Below are 26,381 nucleotides of genomic sequence, written 5' to 3'. Positions count from 1 at the left end.
TAGTTCCCATTCGTGAAACATATTGCTCGTGGTTGGGGTCGAGGAGCTGGATTATTGGCGCGAGATCGCAGGACATAAATGTCTTCTGAGGGGGCAGGATTTCTCCTACTATTCCCTTGAGTTGGAGCATTCCTCTGTGGGCGAGGTGGCATTGGATGTTGAATTGGTGATAGAGGGTGTCTTATTGGTGAGGCTATACTTGTTCCATCGGGGCGCACTAGATTAGCTCACCCTTGATCTACTCCAATTTCCCGGGTTGGAGGCAGTGCAGACTCATTCCTTCGTGCCTAAGTTGCTGGTCGAGGCACAACCAGATTTACTTGGACGTCTCCTCTCCTTGAGACGGTTTCAACTCGCCCTATCTGGCTAGGCTGATTCCTGGGAGTGTGAGTTGAATTATTATTCCTGCGAGGATTGACAAGTTGATTATTTCGCGGAGTTCATTCAGAAGGTATGGAACTCGGGGTTGCAGTTCGAACAGAACGACTGATGTTAGGTCGATTATTCCTGTGGGACCTGTGGGACCCACTTTGCCTCCTCATGACATTAACATCAGTTGCAGGAGGGGGTAATCGATTTAAAATCTCTTCAATTATCCTATTGTCTTGGGCAAGATGGTTCCTTAGCGGGGCATTTTCCATCTCGATGGCTGTCATGTACCCAGGATTGGGATTCGGTGGGTGTGAGGGTGAACTTCCAACATCGTCATGTTACACATGCTGTTTTCTAGGGCGATGTTGTGCAGATTTACCTTCTCCAGTGGGGATGGTCGTACGGTGACCTCCTTGATCATCAAGTTGCTCCGTTTCGTTGTCACACATAGAACATGTGACCACCTTGATGATTGTTAGGTTGAAACTTGTGTGAGAATTCAAGCTTAATCTTCTCTCAATGAATGCACCAATCTATTGACACGATTTTTCGTCAACATGAGATTTAGAAATCCGAGACAAAGAGATTAAGCTTTTTATAAACTGTATGTATAAGAAATAACAAAAACAAGACCACGAAGCACTCAGACAATTTTACGTAGTTCAGTGGTTAAAATCCACCTAGTCCACGAGTCACTCTTATTGATTTGTTTTGGACTCTTGATGAAATTGTTTATGACAATTTCAGCAGAGTTTTGACATACAGAATGTCGGTCCTTTTTACAGTCCATTCCCTCTATATTTATAGGGAAAAAATGGTAGACACTATTGGGTAACCATTCATTAATATGGTAAATGAGAAATTTGGGTAACTCCTATTTACATAAATATATAACCGCCTAATAATTCTATATGTTATATTGGGTGATAAATACATAATAAAGTCTGGGCATTTATTAGGCGTTTAAGGAATCTCCGAGTCTTTTGGGATCCTTTACTGTGCGTCATAGTCAGGCTTCTGCGAGCTGAACACACTCCTCGAGCTGGATGTTGTAAGGCCAATGCGAACTGATGTGGATCATGTTCAGAGTTTTACGAGGACGACTCCGTCGTTATGTACCTCGAACTTAATTGTTGACGTAAGAGACGATCTGTAAACTCGATTGTCACATATTGTCAAGTAAACTCGAGTCACTTACTCCATAGTTGAAAGAAAATACTTTATATGTATATTTTTCTTCATGCACTTATCTATCAATTGTACATTGAGCTGATTAATTGAACTTGTATTTTTGGGTAAAACATTAATAATACTCAAATTTAATAAATGATACAAAATCGTTAAAAGAAAGTACACATAAAAAAATTGCTCAAAAAAAGTACAGATATAAAAAAAAAACTTCTTTACGATTAACTATTGATTTTTTCTTTTTTAGTTTAGGATTGGGTTGCTGACTTTCCTTTTTTAATTTGGTAAAAGATTTGACCTTTTATTTTATGTATTATGTGTAGCAAATTGAAAAATAGTAAATATATACACGTAATTATTATAAAAAGCTGTTTAAAAAGAAAAAGAAGAACGAAAAAAGAAAAAAAAAAAGGGGGAATTTGGTTTACAAAACCAATAAAACCAATTCAACCATCACGAGTGAAGGACTTGCCTCACCTCACCCACTCCCACAACAGACATAATAATCTCGTTGACATTGTTGTTGCCCCCTTCGAAGTTCAACGTTGTTTACAATGAAAGCAACCTTCAAGGGCAAGTACGACTCTGACAAAAATGGCGGCGCCACCGCAACTTTCGCCTTTCGAGCCGGCGATGCTAGGCTCAAAGCTTCCATGACCGACGCCACACTCGTTGGTGGTCCAAGCTTGAACGGCTTACTTCTTTCTCTCGATAAGCCTGGCTCCTTCATCATCGATTACAACGTCCCCAAAAAGGTACCCACCTATCCTCAATCTCAGCCCTGTTTTGTTCCCGATAATTCGTTTCGTCAAGTAATGGATTTTTATTTTTAATTGACAAATTCCGGTGGGATTTCCATACCTTGTGCACAATTTTTATTTTTTTTCAAAAAATTATTATACTAATTTACTTTGGCTAGTTATATAAGTATGCTTTGGTTCCGAGAAAAGTGGGATAATTTTGAGATAGGTTTGGCCGGGTTAGAATTTACTTTTGAGGTTTTGGCTTTATTAGGGGTTTCTTCTTTTTGGTTCACGAACGTCAATCATAGTTGACTCATGATTGTCGATCTCTGTGGTGCAGGATTTTCGATTTCAGTTCATGAACACAGTTAAGGTTGCAGAGAAACCATTGAATTTGACTTACATTCATAGTAGAGGTGACAATAGGACTATATTGGATGGAAGCCTTATCTTTGATTCAGCGAATAAGGTTTCGGCTAATTACATGTTTGGTACGGGGAATTGCAAGTTGAAGTATACTTACATTCATGGCGGGGTGACATCATTTGAGCCAACCTATGATTTGGTCAAGAATGTTTGGGATTTTTCTGTGTCTCAGAAGGTTTATGGGGATGATGTGTTTCGGGCTTCGTACCATACAACAAGCAAGATGTTGGGGTTGGAATGGTCAAGGAATTCGAAGATAAATGGATCTTTCAAGGTTTGTACTTTGTATAGAGTTTCTACTTCAGTTTTTGTTGCCTGAATATTTGGAGCTTGCTTTTCATTTGTTAAACATAAAATTTGTTTGGGGAAAGAATGAAGAAAAAGATAAAATATACAGAATTTGTGGCATGAATATAGGTATTAATTCAATTGTTAGTAACTTAACTCCTGGGGCTGGGATTGACACTTGGCAGTTTGGTTACTTTTACCTTTTTCTTATACATCTTGGTCTTGCATATTGTAATGTATTCACTTGGTAGAGAATAGAATTTTCTACGCATACCATTTCATTCAGGTATTTTGCGAAGTGGTTTTGTTTAGTATTGTTGTATTTGGTGATATTTACATTAAGTGGAGGCATGTAACTTGGCCATAGGAATTAATGAACAAAAAGTTAACATGCTTTGAAAGTGAAACACCAGCAGGAAATGTTCTACAATTCATGCTTTGAAAAAAGTTAACATGCTTTGAAAGTGAAACACCAGCAGGAAATGTGTATCTTTTTTTTTTCGTACTCAATGAATGTTTGCTTGCTGGAGTTTCTGATTAAGGAATCATATAGGTATTGATTTCTTATTATTATTTTCTACAATTCAGGAATTTTGAAATTACTGTTCAAGTGTTCTGTGGTAGTAGTAGTGTATAGGAGATGAGATGAGATGATGATTAACCAGATATGGAATAGGCGTTAAAGTCAGTGGTATTGAGAGACTTTAAAAGGTTTCGTTTGTAATTTTGGGCTATTGGTCTAGTCACAGGGGGTGACTGAGGGAGTGTTGGGGGATGAAGGTTAGAGATCATTGTAGAAAGTGTAATTAACAAATAACATAAAAGACAAAGAAAAGAGAGAAACTCTATTCCAACCCACTAGGATGGTTGCTTGAGTATTCTTTAATGAAAGAATGAGAATTGGAATACAACAAGTCTTTAAATTCTTCAAGCAAGCAATTTCTTAATGAAATTTTTGTAGAAAATGGTTGATCTTTGGGAGAGGTTAGAAAGAGTACAAATGTGTGATCAGTCCCTTTGAACTATCTAATAACTTTTAAATAGTGTTAGCACCAACCTTGGCTTGCATCACATATTGCAATTTAAAAAATGCAATTTTTGGAGCCAGAATTTCAAGAAACTGGCAATGTGTCGCAGCCTTTGCGCATCCTAGGCGATGGTTTGCCTACTAGGTGGCTACATGGTGACACGTCGCCACCTATACGACAGAGTCGTCTCTTTGGACCTGTGATGCGTCGCCACGTAATGCAAGTCCACCTGAATTTTGATTCTTTTCCTTTGCCCAAATTGTCCCAAAAATTGTCAAATTTCTCCTTATGTTTAGATTTGTTTATATACTCACTGTATTCTTCCAAACTCAATTTTGTCAATTTTTTTTTACGCCAATTACTAAAATTAAAAATTTTGACCTACATGTGTGTGATTTTCTCATTAACATTACACCTCCTTGTGTAGTATTCTATTTTATATTCAACAGATCATGACAGGGAGTACAATAGTTTGTAAAACCTTATCTTATTTCTACACTTTAAAGTTATATAACTTATGCTTGTTGGTTTCTTACAGATTTCAGCATCATGCGATTTGGGCGCTGAAGTTAAGGTACCAAAATTAACTGCTGAGACCACATGGGATTTTGAGATGTGAGAATCTTTCTATTTCATAAGCTTTTCACTTGTTTTCCAATGAACAACTTCACTTGGATGCTCGATATTCGGACATCACTATGTCATTTATTAGTGTATTTCTATTTATGGGCATCTCTATGCCATTATCGATTAAATAACTTCTCTTTCAAAACTCCATTTACCAATTTAAGAATTTTTTTCTTACCCTATGCATTTTGTTTCCAAATTAGATAAATATCAAGAGAAGTGCATAATAAATTCACTAATTTAGGCATTTAAGTTGGTATTTTCTTTGATGGTTTGAAATTTTTCTTTGCATAACATGAGGCGGTCTGTTCTGTTAGGTACGAGTGATACTTTTCTCTCACGACCCACCTCAATGGGTGATCTATTATCTTATGCTAGGGGGTGATACTGTGATATTAGCTATATAGGTTGATATTAGTTGTTGACTGTTGGTTGTTATTTTGGTTGTCATCTTGGAGCACCCCAAATCTTCCTCACCATGGAGTTTACTAGTTATAGCTTCAAAGAGAATGTTCGCAATTTAAATAAGATGCTTCACTTTATATTTGTGTGTTTATACATATATATTTATTTAGCAGGCGTAATTTAGTATTTGAGAAGGCAAAATATGATCCGCGAGTTAAGTTCTTGTCCAAAAAAGCTCTCTCGGATTAAAATTTGAATGGATGTAAGATATTAAATTTTTGTATCATCTCGAGACTCAAATAAAACTGCTCGAATGTGTATGTTTTACTTTTTAAATGAAATGTGGAATAGGTGTGTTAAAACTCATGCTCTTTGCTTAACATTTACCAATTACGGTTATAAAACTTCGATTTTTCTTTTTTGTAATTAATGAAAACACTATCATTAAAATTAATTTAGGATGAGTGTTATGCATGATTTCAGCATGACTAAAAATATAAAATGTATGACTAAAAATATAAAATGTACGATGAATACTACTCTCACTCTCTCAAATCCCATTTATCATCTCATCTTACAATAAAAGGGTATGTGCATTTTTTTGAGTCACAATGGACCTATTGGGCTTAGATTCTCTAGAATTAATTCTCTTTGCTCAATGGGCTGACCAAAGATGTTTTATCGTGTGTCTATGGGTTCCAAGTGTGTTAGTATGTTGTATCCATCTCATTATGACCCGATAGTAATATTATGTCAGTTATCTTCGTATACTAATAATGACATTACATAAGCAACACTTAATTATGTCATTTCATATAAAATATTCTTACACTTATCATATAATGACCATATCTAGTTTCATATAATCATACTTATTTGACACGTGTCTCTAAGTAAGAATTTCTAAGTCATGACACATCATCATTTGAAAATTAGTGATATTAATCTCAATAATCTTAAATCTCAAATCCTAAATTTTAAATTCAAAACCAAACCAAGACAACCACAGATTTTCGTCGCTAGTCACTGTCATTGTCCTCGAAGAGCCTTTGTTGTCTCGCCACCCGACAACATCCCTAACCATTGAATCAAAGCCCCATTGTGAAGCTCGAATGAAGCGTCGAGCATCATCGTCTGTCACAACTCCATATGCCCCCTCAAGACTTCGCACTGACATCATCTACCCAATTGTCGTCGGTGGGGAAAGATATGAACAAGAAGAAGTAGAAAAATAAAGGAGAATCGAGGAAGGAAATGAGGAAGAAAAAAATGATAAGAATAAATGTTAATTATAAAAAATATGTTTTTTTAGTTTTGATTTTTATAATATTGTTTTGTCTTTATTTGAAAAAATTATAATTTAATTTTATATTATTAAAAAATTAATTAGGTTTTTTTTTAATTTTAAAACCAATTAATAAGATTTTTTTAACAAAAAATTGTTTAGTTAATTTGATTAATAACATTTATTTTTGATTAATTAAAATATTATTTTTAATTATTTTGAAATCAATTAATAAGATATATTTTTTTTAAATTACTAGGTGAACTATCATACATGGCTGGATAGTTAGTCCTTAATGGAGCTGCTGACAATAACTGCATTATTTTCGTATTGTTAAGCGATTTTACAGTAAAAAAAATTGAATATAAAATTATAACATTACTTTAGGTACTGCAAATATATATATGTATATATTTTACTAAAATGTGACTTAATGGTAGATCTAGATTTGCTTACAAAATAAAATTTGAGGGGATAATTTTTTATTAAAAAAAAAGATGAATTCTTTATTTATTTTGACAAAACACCAATTTCATAATATGAAAAGGAGTTTTTCGTAATTATAATAAAGTTTTGGTGTTGACATGACATCTCCGTTTAACCCTAACGGATCAAGAGAAAAATAAAAGATCAGAGCCGTAAAAGAAGAGATGATCATCCGAGTGGGGCCGCCGTCTGTCACAGCGTTACAAGTAATTTTGGCGGTAGAAAGCACAATACCTAAAAGGTCAAAAAGATTTTCCCTCTCAAATTTCAAAACACGGCGCCTAAATCCATCTTATTGCGCTCTCTTCTTATTCTTCTTCAAAATTCCAGGGTTCGGTATCTCGTCTCTCAATCAATTACAGACAGAAGAGAATTCGTCCCTACCATGGAAAGCGACGACGAAGTTCTGCGGTTTTCCTCCCCGGAGGGAGTTTCTCCAGTCCGCGAAAGAAAGCTGAAGCGTTTGAAGAAAGCAATTAGGGTTTCAGATCCCCAAATCGAGCAGTCTGATGATCGAGTTTTAATAGCAGAAGCCAATTCATCTCATTGTGAAACCCAAGAATTTGAAGGAACGGAAGAGTTCTTGGTGTCTAGTTCGGGATCGGAGGATTATGAAGGGGGAAACGATCTGGATTCTGGACTTACTGGTTTGGGTACTGAGGGCAATGGTTTGGGGGCTAAGAGGGCTTTGGATTTTGGGACTTTTGGCGTGGGATCTGGTGAAGATCGAAGCAATGAGATTGGAGAGGGCAGTGGGGGTGATGTGTCGATTGAGGAACCGGAGAAGACTCAGCGTAATTCTGACTGTATTGAGGAAGAGAAGGACAAAAAGAAGAGGAAGAAGAGGGATGATGGTGGTGAGGGTAGCGAGACTGATAACAAACGGATGTCGGAGAAGGTAAGCTTTGTCAAATTCTGAGTTTGAATTTGCTATTGAGTTATCTCGTTTACATATTCTTTCTGCTCTTATGACTTTGCAGAAGAGAAGAGAACATCTAAAAAAACTCCACGCTGAATCTCAGAGGCTGCTGCGAGGTATGGACTCTTAAGTGTGCCATTATTCTTTTTGGTGCATAACCTTCGACACTCGTTGATTAGCGGTTTGGTTAAATTATTGTACTCACTTGAGAATTGCATTTTTTTTTCTTGATAAGAAACTAGAGACGCAAAGTTTAAATCCGCACCACTTGTTCAGAAGCCTATATCTTCAGTTTTGGAAAAGATTCGACAAAGAAAGTTAGAGGTTGCACGAAAGTGAGTATTCCAAATCTGACTTTGAATTTGTAGGTTCGCTAAGTTTATACTTGTTGCAAAGTAGCTCATGGGTTTACTATTTTTGGGTTGTTGACAGATCTGCTATTATAAGAGGTACGTCTTTCATTGATGACAGTGACAGTTTATCAGGAGAGGATTTTGTAAACCCAGAGTTAGAAGACAGAGAAGGAGATAGAGTTCCAGTAACTATAGATGAGGAGAAAGTTGCAGGTGGGACTGAAGCAGAGGGTAGCATCGATGGGCTGCAGAAGGATGAATCTGATATCATACACACCCGAATAACAGTTCCTCCTCAGTTAGTAAGTTCTTTTGCTAGAGTACTGGATGGTGACTTAAAAAGACATTCCTGCCTGATTATTTATTGGATGGAAAACAATAGACATATGGTTCTGGTAATTTCAACTTGTTTTACATGAGCTTTTGAATTCAGGTTATGGATGGGGAATCAAAGCAGTCACAATCATTTCGTGTTCCTATTGGTGATACTCAGGTTCTCTTTCACTTTCCACCTCAATGGTTTGAAAATGTTTTGTCAATCCAGTTACTGTGTATTATAATTAATAACTTGTTATTTGAGTATTGTAGGATTTGTTTTCTGATTCCCAAACAAGTGACTCTAAAAATGAGACACCAAGCAGTCCTTTGGAAGAAGAATTTGTGCCTTCAGTACTTGCAATGAGCTTAAAGTTTGACTCTGCCCCTCCCGATGATGTGTTAGTTTTCATAATTCTATCTCATCCTTGGAAATGTGTTATGGTGTCTTTTCTCTTCTATTCGGTTTTTGTTCTATGTATGCCATATACAATAGTAATGACTGGCTCCTTTATTGCAATTGGCGTCTGCTAATGTTTGGATGTGTATTAAGTCTGTCAATATCACACGCACATTAACCAAGTCAATTATAAGAAGGCACAATTCAGGATATTTTTTTATTGCAAACTTGTAAACACAGCACTTGCAGTTTGTTTTTTTTTGAACCAGTTTTCGTACAAGGTAAATTTAGTTGTCATTTCTCTTTGTAGTACTTCTGATGAAGAAGAAGTTGATGATGACAAAGAGAATGTTAATCCCCATCCATCTAGACCAGCTGGTTTGGCTTCATCTCCCACTGGTGATCCTGTCAAAGCTTTTGTTGATGATGAAGCTGAAGAAGAGGATGATAGTGACAATGACCTGTTACGATTCAAAGATAATGATGAAGATGAGGATGATGAAGATCTTGAAGATCTTAAAGATATGATAGCAACTGGATATGAAGAAAAGCCAATTGATAATGAAAGGCGCAATGAACTTCACCAGAAGTGGCTTGAGCAACAGGATGAAACTGGTACTGAAAATCTTCTGCAGAAGTTGAAGTATGGTTCAAACATTAGAGAACCAACTTTAATTGAAGAGAAAGAAGATACGGAAGGTGAGGAAGACGAGGAGACTGGTGATGATGAAGCATCAGAAGAGTTGACTCCATCAAATCTTGTGAAGATGAATTTAAGGAAAGTAAAGCAAATGATTCCTCAAATGTTTACAGACAGCAATGATGCATACTTATCATCTGATGATGATGAAACAGAAAAGAGGCACGCCAGACAGTGCTTGCTTGAGAAAGCTGTGAGTTATTTGATGTGACTTTTTCCATGCATGGTTGGAGCTTTCCGATTTATTATTGCAGTCATGCTTTGGATTCAACGCTTTTATTTTATTATAAATACTAAAAATAGATTGTGTAAAACAGGAGGAGCAGGTTACTTTCTTGTCACCAGCAGAAGATGAAAGTTCGAGAGAAGTTTTTTGTCGTATAAAGAAGCTGAATCTTGTGCTTGATACTAAGAAGAGAGCTAAAACAAATAGTAAGATACTTTATATGTAGATAATGAAGATATGCAGTATTTCACCGACTGCAGTTCTTTGTCGTCTTATTATTTCTTATTATAATTGTTCTGTTTTGCAGCACATTTTGATATGTCTCACATGGGAGTAAACAGAAGCCTTTCATCAAGGGTATGCAGCTCTCTCTAATTTATGAAATCAAGCTATGGGATGAAAGTTTAATAATAATATATTATATTTAAGTATGCTAAAAAGAATGTATTAGATGATAAAATTTTAGTGATGGGATTGGGGCTGAGCATAAGACGTCAGTAACTATTGATTATAGTAAAGTTAGGCTGTCAGATGCTTTTAATTATAACACTGCTGTTGCTTGTCAGTCATCTTTCCTTAGCCGGGGAGGATCGAGTAATTTGCCATCATCCAAGAGGCAAGGATCAACAACAGCCCGTTCTTTTATCTTTGAACGAGACGATAGCAATAGTAGGAGCACAATCACAGCGTCGGAGGATACTTCAGAAACGGTAAGTTTTTTCAAAAAGGAAGTGTAGGCGCTTATACATGTTTGTCTCGGTATCATTGGCCCATTTTTCAGCATTTAAATCAGCAGAACATTTAGTATCATTAAAATATAAAAGGGGTCAGTCATTGTTTGCACCCTTAATCCTTGCATGTCCATGACTTTTTACTAGTTTAAATTTCATATAGGACAAGCAAATTCAGAGAGAGAATCGACCAAAGGCTGCGTCCGTTAAGATTAGCAACTCTCAAGTAAAGATAACCAAAAGCTCATCTTCTGTAACGAAGCCAGATACTTCATTATTGGATATATTGAAGCGAACTTCTATGACATCAAAGCGATGCAAAATGGATAGTGTGGTCACCCGAACTGAATCTATGTTAGCTTCGTTCAAGTTGGTGAAGAAACCGGTGAAGACTAATGAAGATCGTAATATATAGCTGGCAACTTTGAAATGATGTACTGCATAATCTACTGATTCAGATGAACTCATTAAATATTTGTGCGATTCACATTAATTGGTTGCATTATATAACACATTAATTTTTTTTAACAGAATGCGTTTTCACTGATGATGTACTTTCAGTCAAGACAAGAAAACGTTATTGATTTAATTTATGGTTACTTGAAATTTAGGGAAGGTTTTTTTTTTTTTTTAAATTAACTTTTTTTTTAAAAGAATTATGATATTTAGTCGACATGATTTTTACACTGGCCAAATGTGTATATTCTGTTGGTCCATTGCATGTGGATTTGTCATTTCATTCAACAAACAAATGACATAAATTTTGCTCCCACAAATTATATAATTTTTAAAGTTCTTATTTAAAAAATATCATATTTATCATAAGCTAAACGTATATTAACATAAAAAATATATATGGTTTTGAGAAATTATAGCAAAAATATATGAAATAAGCTTATTCCCTTCAGAAGTTTCTAATCTAACTCGCCTTTTGAGTTTAGGTTTCCAATCTTAAAATTTTTCCTCTAAAATAGAAAATAATAAACTTAATTAAAAAAAAATTAGGGTAATTTGCGGCGAAAATATCTAAGTTGGTTTTATAACACTTAAATACCTAACTCTTGTTTTTGGTGGTAAAAATACCTTCCGTCAACAATCCTTGGCATCCGTTGGTACCTGACCGTCAAGTGCCATGTAGAGGTAAATCTGGCGATTTTAATTGGTCCACGTAATTTTTAATATTACAGGTCACCTAAATCTTTTTTTTTAAAAAAAAATTCTGATATAATAAATTAAAACTAATAAATAAAACTAAAAACTAATATAACTAAAAACTTAACCATCTGAATTAAAAACATAAATTATAAACCCCATCCTTCGAGTACAATTTGAAGAAAACGAAGGTCTAGGGCATAAAAATTTGAATGTGACCATGGAACAATGGAGCTGCAATTGTCGGCCATCGAAAGCAGTCGTCATCAAGACTTCTTGGACCAACGATAATCCTGGAAGAAGATTCAAGTGCTGCCATAAGTATCGGGTGTGGTTAATTTGTAGTTTTTTTTTGAAAATTTTGGGTTTGTTCATCTCTTCTTGAATTCTACTGGTTTGATGATTTCTTGTGTTTACAGAGTAATGGTGGTTGTGGGTTGGGTGTGGTTAATTTGTAGTTTTTTTTTGAAAATTTTGGGTTTGTTCATCTCTTCTTAACTTCTACTGGTTTGATGATTTCTTGTGTTTACAGAGTAATGGTGGTTGTGGGTATTTCTCTTGGTTAGACCCTCATATGTGTGCCCGAAGCAAGGTGGTCATACCTAGGTTGTTGAGAAAAATTAAACAGTTGGAGGATGAACTTGTTTCTGGAAACACACATGCCGATTGGAGCACACAACAAGCTTTGAGTGATCAATCTGTGGGAGAGGATATGATTTTTGTATCTGATGCTGATTGCAAGGATGGAGTACAGCATGAAGATGAAGTTAGGGTGGTAAAAAGTAATAAAAAATTATGGGTTGTAGCCATTGTAGTAGTTTTAATATGTATCAACAAATGGTGTTAAGTTATGGGATATCATTGTATGTTTTGTTGTAAATTATGATCCAATTTGTTGGACCCTTTTGTAAGTGTTATTTGTTTAAATTGAATTTGATGGTTTATTTTTAATCTGGTGGTTTTAAGTTTTATATTTGTATTGTGCAATTCCTAAAGTAAAAAAATAAACAAGTGTACTTCATTAAGATGCAATCCCAGAGTAAGAACCAGAACCAGATAGTATTGACATCAAGTTTAAAGGTCATGTTGTCCATAACTAGCAAACAAACTAAGATCTAATGCCTATTTGGTTTACATCAAGTGCAAAGGCCATGTTGCCCATAGCTATCAAAAACATAAGATCTAGTGAAGTCAAGTATTTACAAAAACATCAAAAATCCCTAACTAGACATAAATTAGTTCATTCTCTATCTTCAAAAGCTTTGTCAAAAGTGTGAACATTCTTCTAGCAGATTGTCTAGGCATGTTATGTGGACCTAGTCGAAGGACCACCTTGCTGAGAAAGGTCATGTTGTCTGGCTCGAGTTTTGGGACCCCCTTGCTGAGAAAAGCTTTGTTTTTGCTTTGTCAATCGTTCTTTTCTTTTCTTTGTTGCTTCAGTGGGATTTGCAGCCGGTGGCCTACCCCTTTTCTTTTTAGCAGGAACCTAACAAATAAAAAATTCATGGAGTTAATCTGGTGTAATCTTTCATCAATGCATTACCTGAGCATTTGTTGGGTTGGGGCATGTTTTGATTGTGTGGCCTGGCTGTTTGCACTTTTTGCACAAGTGGATCTGACCAAACCTTCGAGTTTTTGTTGAACTTGGGGGTGGTTCATCAGATTCTCTTCTTCTGGCCTTTTTTGGTCTCCCTGGCAGATTAGTTCCAAAAGGTGGATATATAGGGTTCAAATCAGTCTCTGGCCACTGCTCTGGGCTTGGCATAGGGTATATGATTCATGCATAAGCTTTCAGAAATGCCTCTTTCTTATAACATTCATGGATATAGTCCATTATCTCTGCCCCACTTGTCCATATGGCAGCCAGTGCGTGACCACACGGGATACCAGTGAGTTGAAATCTTCGGCAACTGCAAGTCAATTTTTGCAAATCAACATCAAATGACTCATTATTTGGGCAGTCAACTTGAAATTGATAAGTTGCAGCCCTAGTAGTCAGACAATTCTTGGCAATACTCTTGTTCTTCTCCACTACTTGCAATATTCTTTTCCCCACGGGATGTATCCACTTCTTCAGACTTTCCCTCTTATTGAAAAACCGACTCATTAGCCAATAACGAATCTTTTCTAGCAAAGTAATTATCGGCTTGTCTCTAGCATCAACTATTGCAGCATTAAAAGATTCACAAAGGTTGTTTAACAACATATCACATTTCGCCATTTCACTAAAATGTGACCTAGACCACTCGGATGGAGTCTTTAGTGCCAACCAGTTGTAAGCATTTTCACTAGTTTCCCTTAACTCTCTCATCCTCTTTTGAAACTCTGGAATAGTGGTTGCCTTTGCTGCTGCCCATAGTTGTTGTTTCAATAACAAACCTGGGTGGTCTTTCTTGAAGTTGGAATGCAAGTGCCTAACACAATTTCTCACCTCTGCACCCTCAAAAATAGAAGCAATAACATTCTCCAACCCTTTCTGCCTATCGCTCATCATAGCAAACTGAGAAGGCCTGTCAATTTCTAGATCTTCCTTCAACAATTCTAAAAACCAAGACCAAGTGTTAGTGTTTTCTTTCTCACAAACTGCATAAGCAATAGGATACATTGAGTTTGTTGCATCTATTCCTACTGCAGCCAAAAGCAATCCTTTACAATACCCTTTGAGGAAGCACCCATCAAGACCAATGAGTGGTCTACAACTAGATCTGAAACCTTCCTTACAAGCTTTTAAGCAGATATATACCCTCTCAAATATCCTTTTTCCTTCTACCATATTTGATTTGATGATGGCAGTGCTACCTGGGTTTGTAGCCAATATCATTTTGCAGTAGTCTTCCAAGATAGCATATTGCTCAGAGACACTACCTTCAAGCAATATTTTTGCTCTGGCCTTTGCCCTGTAGAATACCCAATTAGAAACATGTGAGTACTTGGTTTTAGTTGTCATCTCTCTAAAAGTCTTATACTTCATATCTGGATTGATTCTGAATTGCTCTAAAAAATACTTAGACAACCAGGGAGCATCGACATGACTATTATTAAGGACCAAACCACAGTTGTGGTTATCTACTAAAGTCTGCACTTTGAAAGCAGTGTTGTCAGCTCTTGAAACACTTGCATACGACAACCAAGGACATTGTTTAGCTTTGCATTTGACCCTAATTCTTCTCATGTCATTGCTTACATATTTAAACTCTCTATTACTTTCAATAAAGTACTCTTTAATAGTAGTCCTCAGTAGTTTTGCAGTCCCAAATTCCATTCCCAATACAAATTTGAAATCCTTAAAGTTGGACCTAGGGTTGTAATGTATTTTTGACTTCCTAGGCCCAACCTCTTCACCATCACTTCCAAGACTTTGCAAGTCTTCTTCAGTGTCCACCCCATCTGACTCATCTCCCTGAACACCTTGGCTGCACAAATTTGTCACACTGCCCCACCATTTAGTTGGATCAGATGGCCTACCCATCTCTTTTTCTGCCTCAACCTCTTGCTCATACTCCTCATCATTTAACTCAAAGTCTTCCTCTTGCAAACACCCTCTTGACTGCCTCTGATTAGAACTTTCAGGCATCTCATGTCTTGCATCATTCACTTCATCTGGCAGGACCTCCTCATTTTGTGTGTCAGCTTGAGGTATGGGTGCATCATCCCCAGCATCCATTTCAACAGCTGCTTCCTCACTATCCTCATTCCCATTCCCTTGTTCTGCCTCATCATCATCACCATACTCATCATCATCACCATACTCAGTTTTCTCACTATCTGATGACAGTTCCACTACAGGTATACCCACCACATCAATATCGGATGGTAACTCCTCAATCACACATCTCCTTAATATTTTAGGGGGAGGGTCAGGTATATGGGGTACTGCAGTGGGGTCTTCCTTCCATTCCAAACCAAATGTAGCCTCAGGTAGGACCAAATACACTTCAACCTCTGAAATTCTCTTGACATCCAGTTCATTAAGTATTTCTGAAGCTTCCTTAGGCCCAACAACCATCTTCCCAGCATTAAGATGCTTCCCATGTGGCTTATATAGAAACCCGAAAGGCATAGAATAACCTAATTTGCTAGCAATATCCTCTAGCACAAGCCTGCTGAATTTTCTCTTCGAAACATTGTCAAAGTAGTCTATTAGCCCTTTCTCATATCTTTTATTACCAAAGGGCGTGAACCAATGCCCCCTATGATGCAATTTGACTGTAAACTTCTCACAATTTTTATCTGTGTACAATATACACCAAAACAGCAGTACACAGGGGAAGCAAACCAAGTCAAAAGTAGTACTAGTGAATAAAATAGTCAACAAAGAAACAGATGCACTATTTTACTCCACAAAAAATGTCAAAACCCCAAAATGGACACATAGAGATTCCCACAAAAATCCATACGTATGGACCCCACTGTATAATCTTAAATATGCTTTAAAGCATCTCCACCAACTAGAACCCCAACAAACTTGATATAAAAAATGTAAAAAAATTAACTCATTTATAACCCCCAAAACCGAACCCCCAAAACACAATCCCCAAAACACCGACAAAAAATTTGAAATGGGTTCTAGCAAACTTACCGTACGCTGGTGGTGGGTCGTTAGGTCCCCTACGTTTCGCCATCGCCGTCAACGTTTGCAACTCAGTTCGTCTTCCTCCTTCGTCCGTATGCTTGAAATCGTTTCTTCACTTGAAATCGTTTCCTTCTTCCTCATTCAGAAGAATGCTTTTCGTCTTTAACTTAGTTTTTCCAGTTGTTAGTTTTTTTTTCATTCAGATGGTTAAGTTTTTTTTTTTTTGAATTAAAGATGGTTAAATTTTTAGTTATATTAGTTTTTAGTTTTATTTATTAGTTTTAATTTATTATATCAGAATTAAAAAAAAAAAAAAGGATTTAGGTGACCTGTAATATTAAAAATTACGTGGACCAATTAAAAATCGCCAGATTTACCTCTACATGGCACTTGACGGTCAGGTACCAACGGATGCCAATGATTGTTGACGGAAGGTATTTTTACCACCAAAAACAAGAGTTAGGTATTTAAGTGTTATAAAACCAACAACTTAGGTATTTTCGCCGCAAATTACCCAAAAAATTAATATATAATTATTTAAACAAGCAGGCAAATTTTAAAAATTCTTATGTATATACAAATATATTTATTTAAAAAATATAAAATTGATATATACGTATATATAATCTAAATTATCAAAATAACAATTATTAACCGGCGTTTTTGGTCACCGACACTAAGTCACTGTATACGATAAAAAAATAAAATTAAATGAATTGAAATCATGGAAATGATACAAATTTTTTTAGGAAATTTTACATAAAGTGCAAAATATATCATAATATAAACTTTTTTACTAGCACATGGCAATAATTACTTTTCTACTAATCACGTTTTTTTATGTTTACGTTATATGTTTTTTTTATTACAAAAATACTACTTTTGTCTCTTCCGTGTAATTTGTATTGATGAGGTTTTTTTTTTTAAATTTTTTTCTGCAACTTCCCACCCTTTCCACTTTCACGATATACTCTCTTCCACTCTTCTCTCCATTTTTTTTCCTGCTCCACGATCACACTATTTTATTTATGCTCCATGATCACAGTAGTATCTTAATTTTTTCCCTAAAATCTGTGTTCTTAACGGTTATTGAAGCATTTAAGCCCATGTTCTTTGTTGTTATATATAGCATTATCTATCATCTATGGCTATATTACGATCGGGATCTTCTACTCCTGTTAAAAAAAATTCCAAAGTCTCCAAAGATTTCTAAACAAGCTTTGCTGATGGGGAAGAAAGCTTCTGTGAAACGAATTGAAGAGAAACCACGTTCTCATAACTCGCCCAAAGCCGAGTCATCGAAATCCCAATCTCAGAAACGAAAGTTGGTTTCTGATGCTGTTGAAAGGAGGAAGGCGAAAAAGGTGAAATCAAGCAAAGTTGTGGGAGATGACCCAAAGAATTTTGTTGTTATGGTTTGCATGTTGTTTGTATTGTATTATTTTGATGTTGGTTTTTAGGGTTTTGCATTTTTTTTCACTTTGACTGTTGAATGTTCCGAATTTGTTTCTTGTAATGTTTGTTTGAATATGTATTGTAAGTTTTAGTAATTTGCCTATTTTAAAGTTTTTTATATCATCATGTTGTTTTGTTGTGTTATTATTGTTGTCCTGTTTACATTTTTTCGAAATTTATTGTGTGTTGCATCGTGATTTACAGTTGAATGAAGATAATGTGTTTGTTTTAATGTTTGTTTGAAATTGCATTATAAGTTGTTGACGCCGTTTTTCGTCAACAGTGAAAGAAGAGCACGTAAACAATAATTAGTAATGGCCAATAAAAATATGAAAATACAAACACGATTTTTTACGTGGTTCAGCAGTTAAATCTGCCTAGTCCACGAGTCTTTCTTATTAAGACTTAAGAATATCTCTGAAAATCCTTCAAGGATGAATTCTCCAGAGTTTTCCTTAAGCTCACAAAAGTTCGGTCCTCTACAATGGTACACGACCTCTCTATTTATAGAGAAGATTGCAGAATACTATCCCACATATTTCGGGTAGTTACTCTATATTTGCAAATAGATTAAATGGCATTAAATGTCTGCAATCCGATGTAAAAGGAAACGTTCCCTGAAGATCAGGGGGCGTATAACTAATCAAATAATATCCCCTGATTGTAGGGGATTTTCAATAATAAATGTAGACCGCGTCTTGTTCTTGATGACTCATTAGGATATTCAAAGTTATTATCCTATATCACCAAGGCCATATTCTCCCAGGTTTCTTTCTGACTTCCGAGTTATAACATATCCCGAGGCCATATGGCTTCGAGCTTGTACGTGCATCAGGCTCGGAGCCCTGATCCGAGGTCATCCCAGAGAACAGATGCACCTCGGGGCCTATCCTTCGAGCTCGTGAGGATTTCGAGGCTACCATCTTCGAAGTCCTCTCTGTTTCGTAGGCTCGTTGTTTAGATTTCGAACATATTCCAGAATTTACGAGTTCACTCATTATGAATCCAGCTTTCGAGGTCACAATCCTCATGGCTCGAAATCTGGGTATAACATCTTGCCCCCTAAAAAATATCTGTTCGAATCCTATGAGAAGGAAACTTTTGAACTACCTTCTTCGGGAACCGTATCGTCACATACTTGAGAATGGACACGTGTCAGTTGGGTATTGCTTATTCAGGGTACTCGAGTACGTTGGAAATCTGCCCACGATCATTAGTCTGCCACCTTTTCGGTACCATCATGTCATCAATCCCTGACCGTTGGATTTTATGAGGATTCTGGCCAATAGCTCAGATTAATCCTTTTTATCACTTTTTTCCCTCTATATATATAAGGTCTTCTTCTTCCTCTTATTTTACACGCATCAGAAATAAAAGAGAAGGGACAAAACCAGAGGCCATCCCAGAGAACTTCTTGCTTGTGCATGTTCTCTCAGCCGAAAAAACAAAGGACCTCCGGTTTGTTCGAGACCGTGAGCTCATATCTGCAGCCTCTCCTTCAGTCAATGATTTCTTTGCAACCGCCATTATTATGTAAGTGTCCAATTTTTATTTTCCCTCATACCCGTTTCTGTTCATATTGTTCTTGTTATTTCTGTGAATGTACTAGTTTATTTTCTTAGTACGATACGTTAGGGAATTTTTGACCGATAGGCTTTCATGTTTCAAGTCTCCATATTGGGTTTACATCACTGGTTCCATACCCAGTTTTGGTGTTTGAGCAAGATCTCTTTTTTCTGGGTTTTAAAATTTTAAAAGACATTTCTTGTATACCAAGATATCGGGTATAAAACCTTGGCCTTGAAGAATGCACGATACCCAAGATTACCTTTCCTGGATATCCGCCACTCTTTTTCCCCTGATTTTCGGAATTTTAAAAAAAAATTGTCCACTCCCCTCCTTTTTCTCGTGGAATACACGTTCTGACTCTTTAATAAGGGCCTTAGTTTCGAACTCGCTTCGTTCTTAAGCTCCGAGCTTGTCCTGTCAAGCTCGTAACCTTTGACTTCTTGCATGCATGGCCCTCACCATTTTTTCTTTCTCGCTAGATGTCACAGAATCTGGAAAGACGGTGGGGGTCATTGCTGGCAATCCCTTACTCACCAAAAACCCCGAGCCCGGAGTCGTTGTTTGCTCGGAATTAGCGTCGAATTCGTGAGTACGACCTCGCGCGCGAGCAGGAGGATATTCGAGCTCATTATCGCCGCCAAATAGACGAGGTCATAGAGAAGAAAAGGAGGATCCTTTGAGAGGCTATTTATCCAGAATCCAACTCAGGGCCCAGGCCGATCCCACTTGACCCTAAATTGACAGTGACCGTTGCGTACAGCCCGGGAGAGCTCCAATTTTCACTCATGGGGGAGCCTTCTACCTCGCAACCGAGGAGAGACATCTTCGAGGCTGAGCATTATTGGAGCTCGGTTACCTCGACAAATCAGATAACTGATATTCTGGCTTTCCATGGCCTCAGGTTGTCAAGCTCCTTGAGGTGTCGAGCTCCGACCGCTATCGAGCGGAGCTGCTATTCCCCTGGGAACCCTGACAACAGGCTGAGGTATGTGGCATGGAGTCAGGAACACATGAAGGCAGGAGTGCTATTGCCTTTGAAGTATTTTTTCAAGGACTTCACAGATTTTGTTGGGTTGGCTCCGTTCCAGCTCAACACCAATTCTTACAAGGTTCTGTCTGCCTTGAGGTCGCTATACCACAAGCTGAAGTGGGAAGGACCTTCACCGCAAGAGATTTTGTATCTCTTCTGTTTGAAAAGTAATCCCTCCTGAGCTCGGGGAGGAGATGGCTTTTACTACCTTTCGAGCTATCCCAAAGAGAAAAAAGTGTTTGAGGATCTCCCTAATCATCCACCTGATTTCAAAAAAGCCTTCTTCTGGACAGATGGCCTGTCCCCGTCTCGATGCTACTCATTCAGGCGGATTCGTAAGTATTCCAACCTTCTTTATCTCTGTGCTTGGGTTCTTATTTGTAGGTTCGTACTTAGTTGCAATGTGTCTTATTTTCCAGCCAATTTCCTCCGTCCTACTCCCGACGAGGCAATGAAGGGGCATAGAGAGGCCCTGCTCCAACTCCTTTACGGCAGGAGGTCTCTCTCGTACCTTTTGCATGAGGATAAGCTCCGAGACTGCGGGCTTTTGGGAGATGGCCAATCCACCTCGGACTGGTCCAATAAAAAGTATGATCATTGGGAGCAGCTGCGGGCAAGAGGAAGCTGGACCATCCTTGAGTTGGAGAGCTTAGGTGATGACGTGTACATATGCAGCTGCTCGTCCGCCACGGCCGAGGTTTAAAGTGGAACTAGGGTTGAACCCTGTTTTTCCGCTTAGAACGGCCTGTTGTAAATGTTTTCTGTAATAGACTTTGAAACTTTATTTTTGGGATCCCAATGTATATGTTAAACGTTCTAGTGAAACGTTACATCTTAACCAAAGTTTTTAATCCCTAAACCGCTAATCATACTTAGTTCACGATTTTGGCCAAATAACTCGATTAGCGAGTTTAGCACTGTTTACAAGGCACACCGTAACGGTCCCTGGAGGGTTGGGGCGTTACATCATGTTGAGGAGTTCGTGCTCGACGGTGCTGCCGGGACCCAAGGGGCCGTACTTAGCTCGGATGTCCTCTCTCGAGTGGGTCAGAGTTTTTCAGGCTTCGGCGCCGACCATTGGGACCTTGTGCACAAGGCCTCAGACTATAATACTCTTTATGATAAGAGTATTAAACTTACTGCCGCGGTAACCTTCGCAACTCTCCTTTAATCGTTTGTGTCCCAGCTCGTGATCTAATTCATTCTTTGTATTTCAGGCCCTTGTCGTTTCAGCACAGCTTAATTATAAACTGACCAACGAGGTGCAAACGAGTATGTCTCTGGCCCAAGAGTCGAGGGATCTCCAGTTTAAGATGGCTGATGAACTCAAGGACTCGAAGATCGAACTCGAGAATGTGAAGACCCGTCTCATGGAGCTTGAGAAGACAAAAGCCGAGCTTGAACAGGCGAAGACTCGTCTTGCTGAGCTGGAGAAAGCTAATGCTAAGCTCGAAGAGGAGAAAGCTGCTACTTTCGATATCATGGAAAGCGAGAAGGCCCGCCTCCAGAACAAGTTCAAAGAGCAGAAGGAGAAGGCGGTTGACCAGGCCATGTACAAAATTTGGGTTGACAATGCCGACCTCGATACCAGCTTCCTGGGTCCTCTCGAGGCCAAGTATGTAGAGCGGTGGAGTGCCCGTCTTGAGGCGAGTGAAGCCGCCCAAGAGGTTGCTCAGAAGGATAGTCATGTTATAGTGCCGTTGACGCTGGAAAAGCCAAGGGGACTGCTCCTTCCTGATCCTCGCCTCGGGGCTGCGTCCCTTTATTCTTTGTAATTATTTTAATTTATGCCCGTAGGGCTGATACAATTTCTTTTATATTAACTTATATATGCTTTACATTTCCTGGCTCGAAATATTTTGCATATTTTATATTAATGATTTGTTTATGTTTATTTCTTCATACAAACATAGTTTGGATTTAAGCTCGAAACTCGATGCATTCACGCATAGTTTGTTCGAATTATCCGCTTCCGATCTCGTTATTCATCAATGTCGGATATTACTTTAACCACGAACTCGAAAGTACTTGTATGGTGTGTAATATAAATGGTCTAGTTATATCCTATTGCTTAGTTACTTTTCCTCTTCCTCGGTTATTTCTCCGAAGTTATGAGTTCGAAACTATTTTCCCATAAGATGTTCCAGCCTCGATCTCGACTTATCTCGAAGTAGGTTTAAATTCTAACTCGTTGATTAGTTTTAGCTGGTTTGTTCCAAACCTATTAAGTTTGCACATCTGGTTAAATCCAAACGTTATTATCTTTTGATAATTTGGTTGTCCAAACTATTTAAGCTCGCGTATCTGGTTACATCCAAATACTTTTGTTTTTGATAATTCGGTTATGTCCGAACTATCTAAGCTCGTGTATCTAGTTATATCCAAATACTTTTATGTTTTTCGTGTATGTTATTTTATTTTTTAAGCTGATGGTATATGTACCAATGATGCCCCCTTAATATCCTATGAGTGTGACCATAGGTTATTAAATTAAGAGAGATTGCAAAAATAAAAGGAGATAACATATTGAACGAAATAGATCCTTATTTAATGGAATTCGAAAATAGACAAATTAGTACAAATAGTCAATCATGGTTACAAGCAACACACTTCCTATACTACTGATAGTAAGGTCTAAGGTGTTCGCCATTCCATGCTCGCAGTACCAGGCTCCCGTCCAATCTCGCAAGTTTGTACACACCAGACCGGATGACTGACTCTATCTGGTATGGTCCTTCCCAATTCGGCCCGAGTACACCAGCTGCTGGATCTCGTGTCGCCAAGAATACGCGTCTTAACACCAGATCTCCCACACCGAATTTTCGATCTCGAACCCTCTTGTTGAAATACCTGGTAGCTCATTGCTGGTAGGCAGCATTCTTTAGCTGAGCCTCGTTTCTTTTTTCTTCAATCAAGTCTAAGGTTTCTTCGAGATGAGTGTGGTTTGAGTCTTGGTCATAAATTTGAGTTCGGACTGTTGGAATTTCGACCTCAATAGGCAACATAGCCTCACATCTGTATGCTAGAGAGAACGGGGTATGTCCTGTTGAAGTTCGAGTAGTGGTCCTATAACCCCGTAGGACTTGGGGCAATTCTTCGGGCCAATGTCCCTTCGCTTCCTCCAACTTTTTCTTTAATGAACTCTTGAGAGTTTTGTTTACAACCTCGACCTGGCCATTTGCCTGAGGATGAGCTACTGACGAAAAACTCTTTATTATTCCATTCTTTTCACAAAAGTTGGTAAACAAGTCGCTATCGAACTGGGTTCCGTTGTCGGACACAATCTTCCTCGGCACCCCATATCGGCATACAATGTTCTTTACCACGAAGTCAAGGACTTTTTTGGAAGTTATTGTTGCCAACGGTTCAACTTTCGTCCACTTTGTGAAGTAATCCACCGCGACCACATCATATTTTACACCACCTTTTCCAGTTGGGAGAGAGCCAATGAGGTCGATTCCCCATACCACGAATGGCCATGGGGATGTCAACATGGTTAGCTCGGATGGTGGAGCTCGAGGAATAGTGGCGAATCTCTGGCATTTGTCGCATTTCTTTACATATTCGAAAGAATCTGACTTAATGGTGGGCCAAAAATATCCTTGGCGTATGATTTTCTTGGACAGGCTATGCCCCCCAGTATGGTCTCCACAGAACCCTTCGTAAATTTCTTCGACGATCCTCTTGGCTTTGGGTGGGGTTACGCACCGTAGTAATGGCATGGAATACCCCCTTCTATATAGCTTTCCGTCCATCATGGTGTATCGAGGAAGCTGATACATTAACTTTCGAACCTGGTTCCGGTCTTTTGGAAGGACACCGGTCTCGAGATATTCCACTATCGGGGTCATCCATGTTGGCTCGGACTCGATCATACATACGTCTTCCTCCTCTGGCTCGTTAATGCTAGGTGCCAATAGGTGTTCTATGGGCACAACGTTTAGTTCTTCATTTTCGGCGGATGTGGCGAGCTGAGCTAAGGCATCTGCATTTGAGTTCCGTTCTCGGGGAACCTATTCGATTGTATAAAATTTGAAACACTCCAATGCAGATTTTTCCTTCTCCAAATAAGCCGCCATTCTCGTGCCGCGAGCCTGGTATTCTCCTAGGATTTGGTTAACAATGAGCTGGGAATCGCTGTGGCAATGTATTGCTTTAGCTTTGAGCTCCTTGGCTATACGAAGCCCCGCCAGTAAAGCCTCGTATTCGGCTTCATTATTCGACGCTTTGAAGTTGAATCTCAAGGCAGAATGAAATCTGCTTCCTGCGGGGGTAATCAAAATGATTCCTGCCCCTGATCCATTTTCATTGGATGAGCCATCGACGTATAGTTTCCACAGCTCGTGGGCCGGGGTTATGACTTCGTCGTTGGTCATACCAGTACATTCCACTATAAAGTCCGCCAATGCCTGCGCCTTAATGGTCGTCCTCGGGTGGTAGGTGATCTCGAACTGTCCGGGCTCAACAGCCCATTTAAGAAGTTGACCTGAAGCTTCTGGTTTAGACAAGACTTGTCAAAGTGGTAGATCAGTCAACACATGGATGGGATGCGCCTGAAAGTAGGGGCGGAGTTTACGAGATGAATGTATTAAGCTGAGTGCCAGCTTTTCCATCAAGGGGTATCTCGACTCTGCCCCCAGTAATCTTTTACTGATGTAGTAAATAGGTCTTTGCACCTTATCCTCTTCTCGAACGAGTACTGCGCTTATTGCGTGTTCGGTGGTGGAAAGGTATAGGTACAGTATTTCTCCTGTTTCAGGTTTTGATAAGATGGGGGGTTCGGCGAGGTGCTTTTTAAGTTCCTGGAATGCCAGCTCGCACTCTTCTGTCCATTCAAACTTCTTTCCACCTCTTAAAAGGTTTAAAAACGGGAGACAACGGTCCGTAGACTTCGAAATAAACCTACTCAGGCCGCCATCCTGCCGGTCAAACTTTGGACATCCTTGTGTCTTCGAGGTGAGGGCATGTCAATCAGGGCCTTGATCTTGTCGGGGTTAGCTTCTATTCCACGAGCGTTTACGATAAAGCCCAAGAATTTTCCTGATGATACTCCGAAAGTGCACTTCTGAGGATTCAGTTTCATGTTATACTTTCTGAGCACGCCAAAGCACTCTTCGAGGTCATCAACATGGTTATCGTTAAGTTGAGATTTGACAAGCATGTCGTCAACATAAACCTCCATGTTGTTGCCTATCTGATCTGAAAACATCATATTCACGAGCCGCTGGTATGTGGCCCTAGCATTTTTGAGCCCGAATGGCATGACATTGTAACAGTATAGCCCCTTATCCATTATGAAGCTCGTATGTTCTTGGTCGGGGGCATGCATGGGAATCTGGTTATATCCATAATAGGCATCCATGAACGACATCAGTCCATGCCCCGCCGTGGCATCCACGAGCTGATCGATCCTTGGCAATGGAAAACAATCCTTTGGGCAAGCTTTGTTGAGGTCCGAGTAGTCAATGCAGGTTCGCCACGTCCCATTAGGCTTTGGGACCAACACCGGATTGGCTAACCGGTCAAGGTAAAAAGCGTCCCTAATAAATCGGTTTGCTTTCAACCTATCGACCTCCTCTTTCAGTGCCTTCTTTATGTCTTCGTCCAGTTGTCTTCGCTTTTGTTGCTTCGGAGGGAAGCTTTTGTCTATATTCAGCGCGTGGCTAGCTATATTCAGACTTATTCCCACCATGTCCGAGTGTGACCATGCGAAGACATCCTGGTTCTTCTTCAAAAAGCAAATTAGTTGCTATTTTGTGTCACCTTGGAGGTATTTTCCAACCTTCACCTTTTTCGAGGGATCGGTTTCTTCGAGCTCTTCTAAGGTTTCGAGGTCAGCTTTCTCCTCAACCCTTGGATCGATCTCTTCCTCAATTTTGAAGACTGTCCCGTCTTTATTTTGAATGATGACGAGTGTTTGTGCGCTCGTCTGTTTCTTTCCTCTCAAGGAAATGTTGTAGCATTCCCTCCCAGCCAATTGATCTCCCTTTAATGTTCCAACGCCGCTTGGGGTCGGGAACTTAAGGGCCAGATGCCTTATCGATGAGACTGCCCCCAGCCCAACCAGGGCGGGTCTCCCGAGCAGAACATTGTAGGCTGAAGGTGGATCC

At 38.7% G+C, this 26,381-nt stretch overlaps 2 protein-coding genes across 2 annotated transcripts; both read left to right on the top strand.

Annotated features, from left to right (window-relative positions):
* The first annotated feature begins 1,987 nt into the window (after window positions 1-1,987).
* Window positions 1,988-4,854, top strand: LOC133803857 (outer envelope pore protein 24A, chloroplastic). The gene is made up of 3 exons (XM_062241998.1): window positions 1,988-2,315; window positions 2,644-3,003; window positions 4,584-4,854. Exons 1-3 carry the CDS (start codon window positions 2,115-2,117, stop codon window positions 4,662-4,664), a joined length of 642 nt encoding a protein of 213 aa, XP_062097982.1. The 5' UTR covers window positions 1,988-2,114; the 3' UTR covers window positions 4,665-4,854.
* A 2,245-nt stretch (window positions 4,855-7,099) lies between these two features.
* LOC133803323 (uncharacterized) lies at window positions 7,100-11,016 on the top strand. The gene is made up of 11 exons (XM_062241321.1): window positions 7,100-7,746; window positions 7,829-7,883; window positions 8,003-8,102; window positions 8,200-8,422; window positions 8,554-8,613; window positions 8,709-8,836; window positions 9,146-9,728; window positions 9,853-9,967; window positions 10,069-10,118; window positions 10,328-10,471; window positions 10,656-11,016. The coding sequence occupies exons 1-11, from the start codon at window positions 7,234-7,236 to the stop codon at window positions 10,905-10,907; spliced, it is 2,223 nt and encodes a 740-aa protein (XP_062097305.1). The 5' UTR covers window positions 7,100-7,233; the 3' UTR covers window positions 10,908-11,016.
* The last annotated feature ends 15,365 nt before the right edge of the window (window positions 11,017-26,381 follow it).

Source organism: Humulus lupulus, chromosome X (genome assembly GCF_963169125.1).
Source record: "Humulus lupulus chromosome X, drHumLupu1.1, whole genome shotgun sequence".
Lineage (NCBI taxonomy): Eukaryota > Viridiplantae > Streptophyta > Magnoliopsida > Rosales > Cannabaceae > Humulus > Humulus lupulus.
The sequence above is the reverse complement of the archived record's forward strand: the minus strand, read 5'-3'. Positions and strand labels throughout refer to the sequence as shown.

Bases quoted from the DNA above. Each gene is read 5' to 3' on its own strand.
- LOC133803857 (XM_062241998.1), top strand. From the start codon at position 2,115: ATGAAAGCAACCTTCAAGGGCAAGTACGACTCTGACAAAAATGGCGGC. The intron at 2,316-2,643 runs GTACCCACCTAT...TCTGTGGTGCAG, and splicing joins ATTACAACGTCCCCAAAAAG to GATTTTCGATTTCAGTTCAT. The intron at 3,004-4,583 runs GTTTGTACTTTG...GGTTTCTTACAG, and splicing joins AGATAAATGGATCTTTCAAG to ATTTCAGCATCATGCGATTT.
- LOC133803323 (XM_062241321.1), top strand. From the start codon at position 7,234: ATGGAAAGCGACGACGAAGTTCTGCGGTTTTCCTCCCCGGAGGGAGTT. The intron at 7,747-7,828 runs GTAAGCTTTGTC...ATGACTTTGCAG, and splicing joins ACAAACGGATGTCGGAGAAG to AAGAGAAGAGAACATCTAAA. The intron at 10,119-10,327 runs GTATGCAGCTCT...GTTGCTTGTCAG, and splicing joins ACAGAAGCCTTTCATCAAGG to TCATCTTTCCTTAGCCGGGG.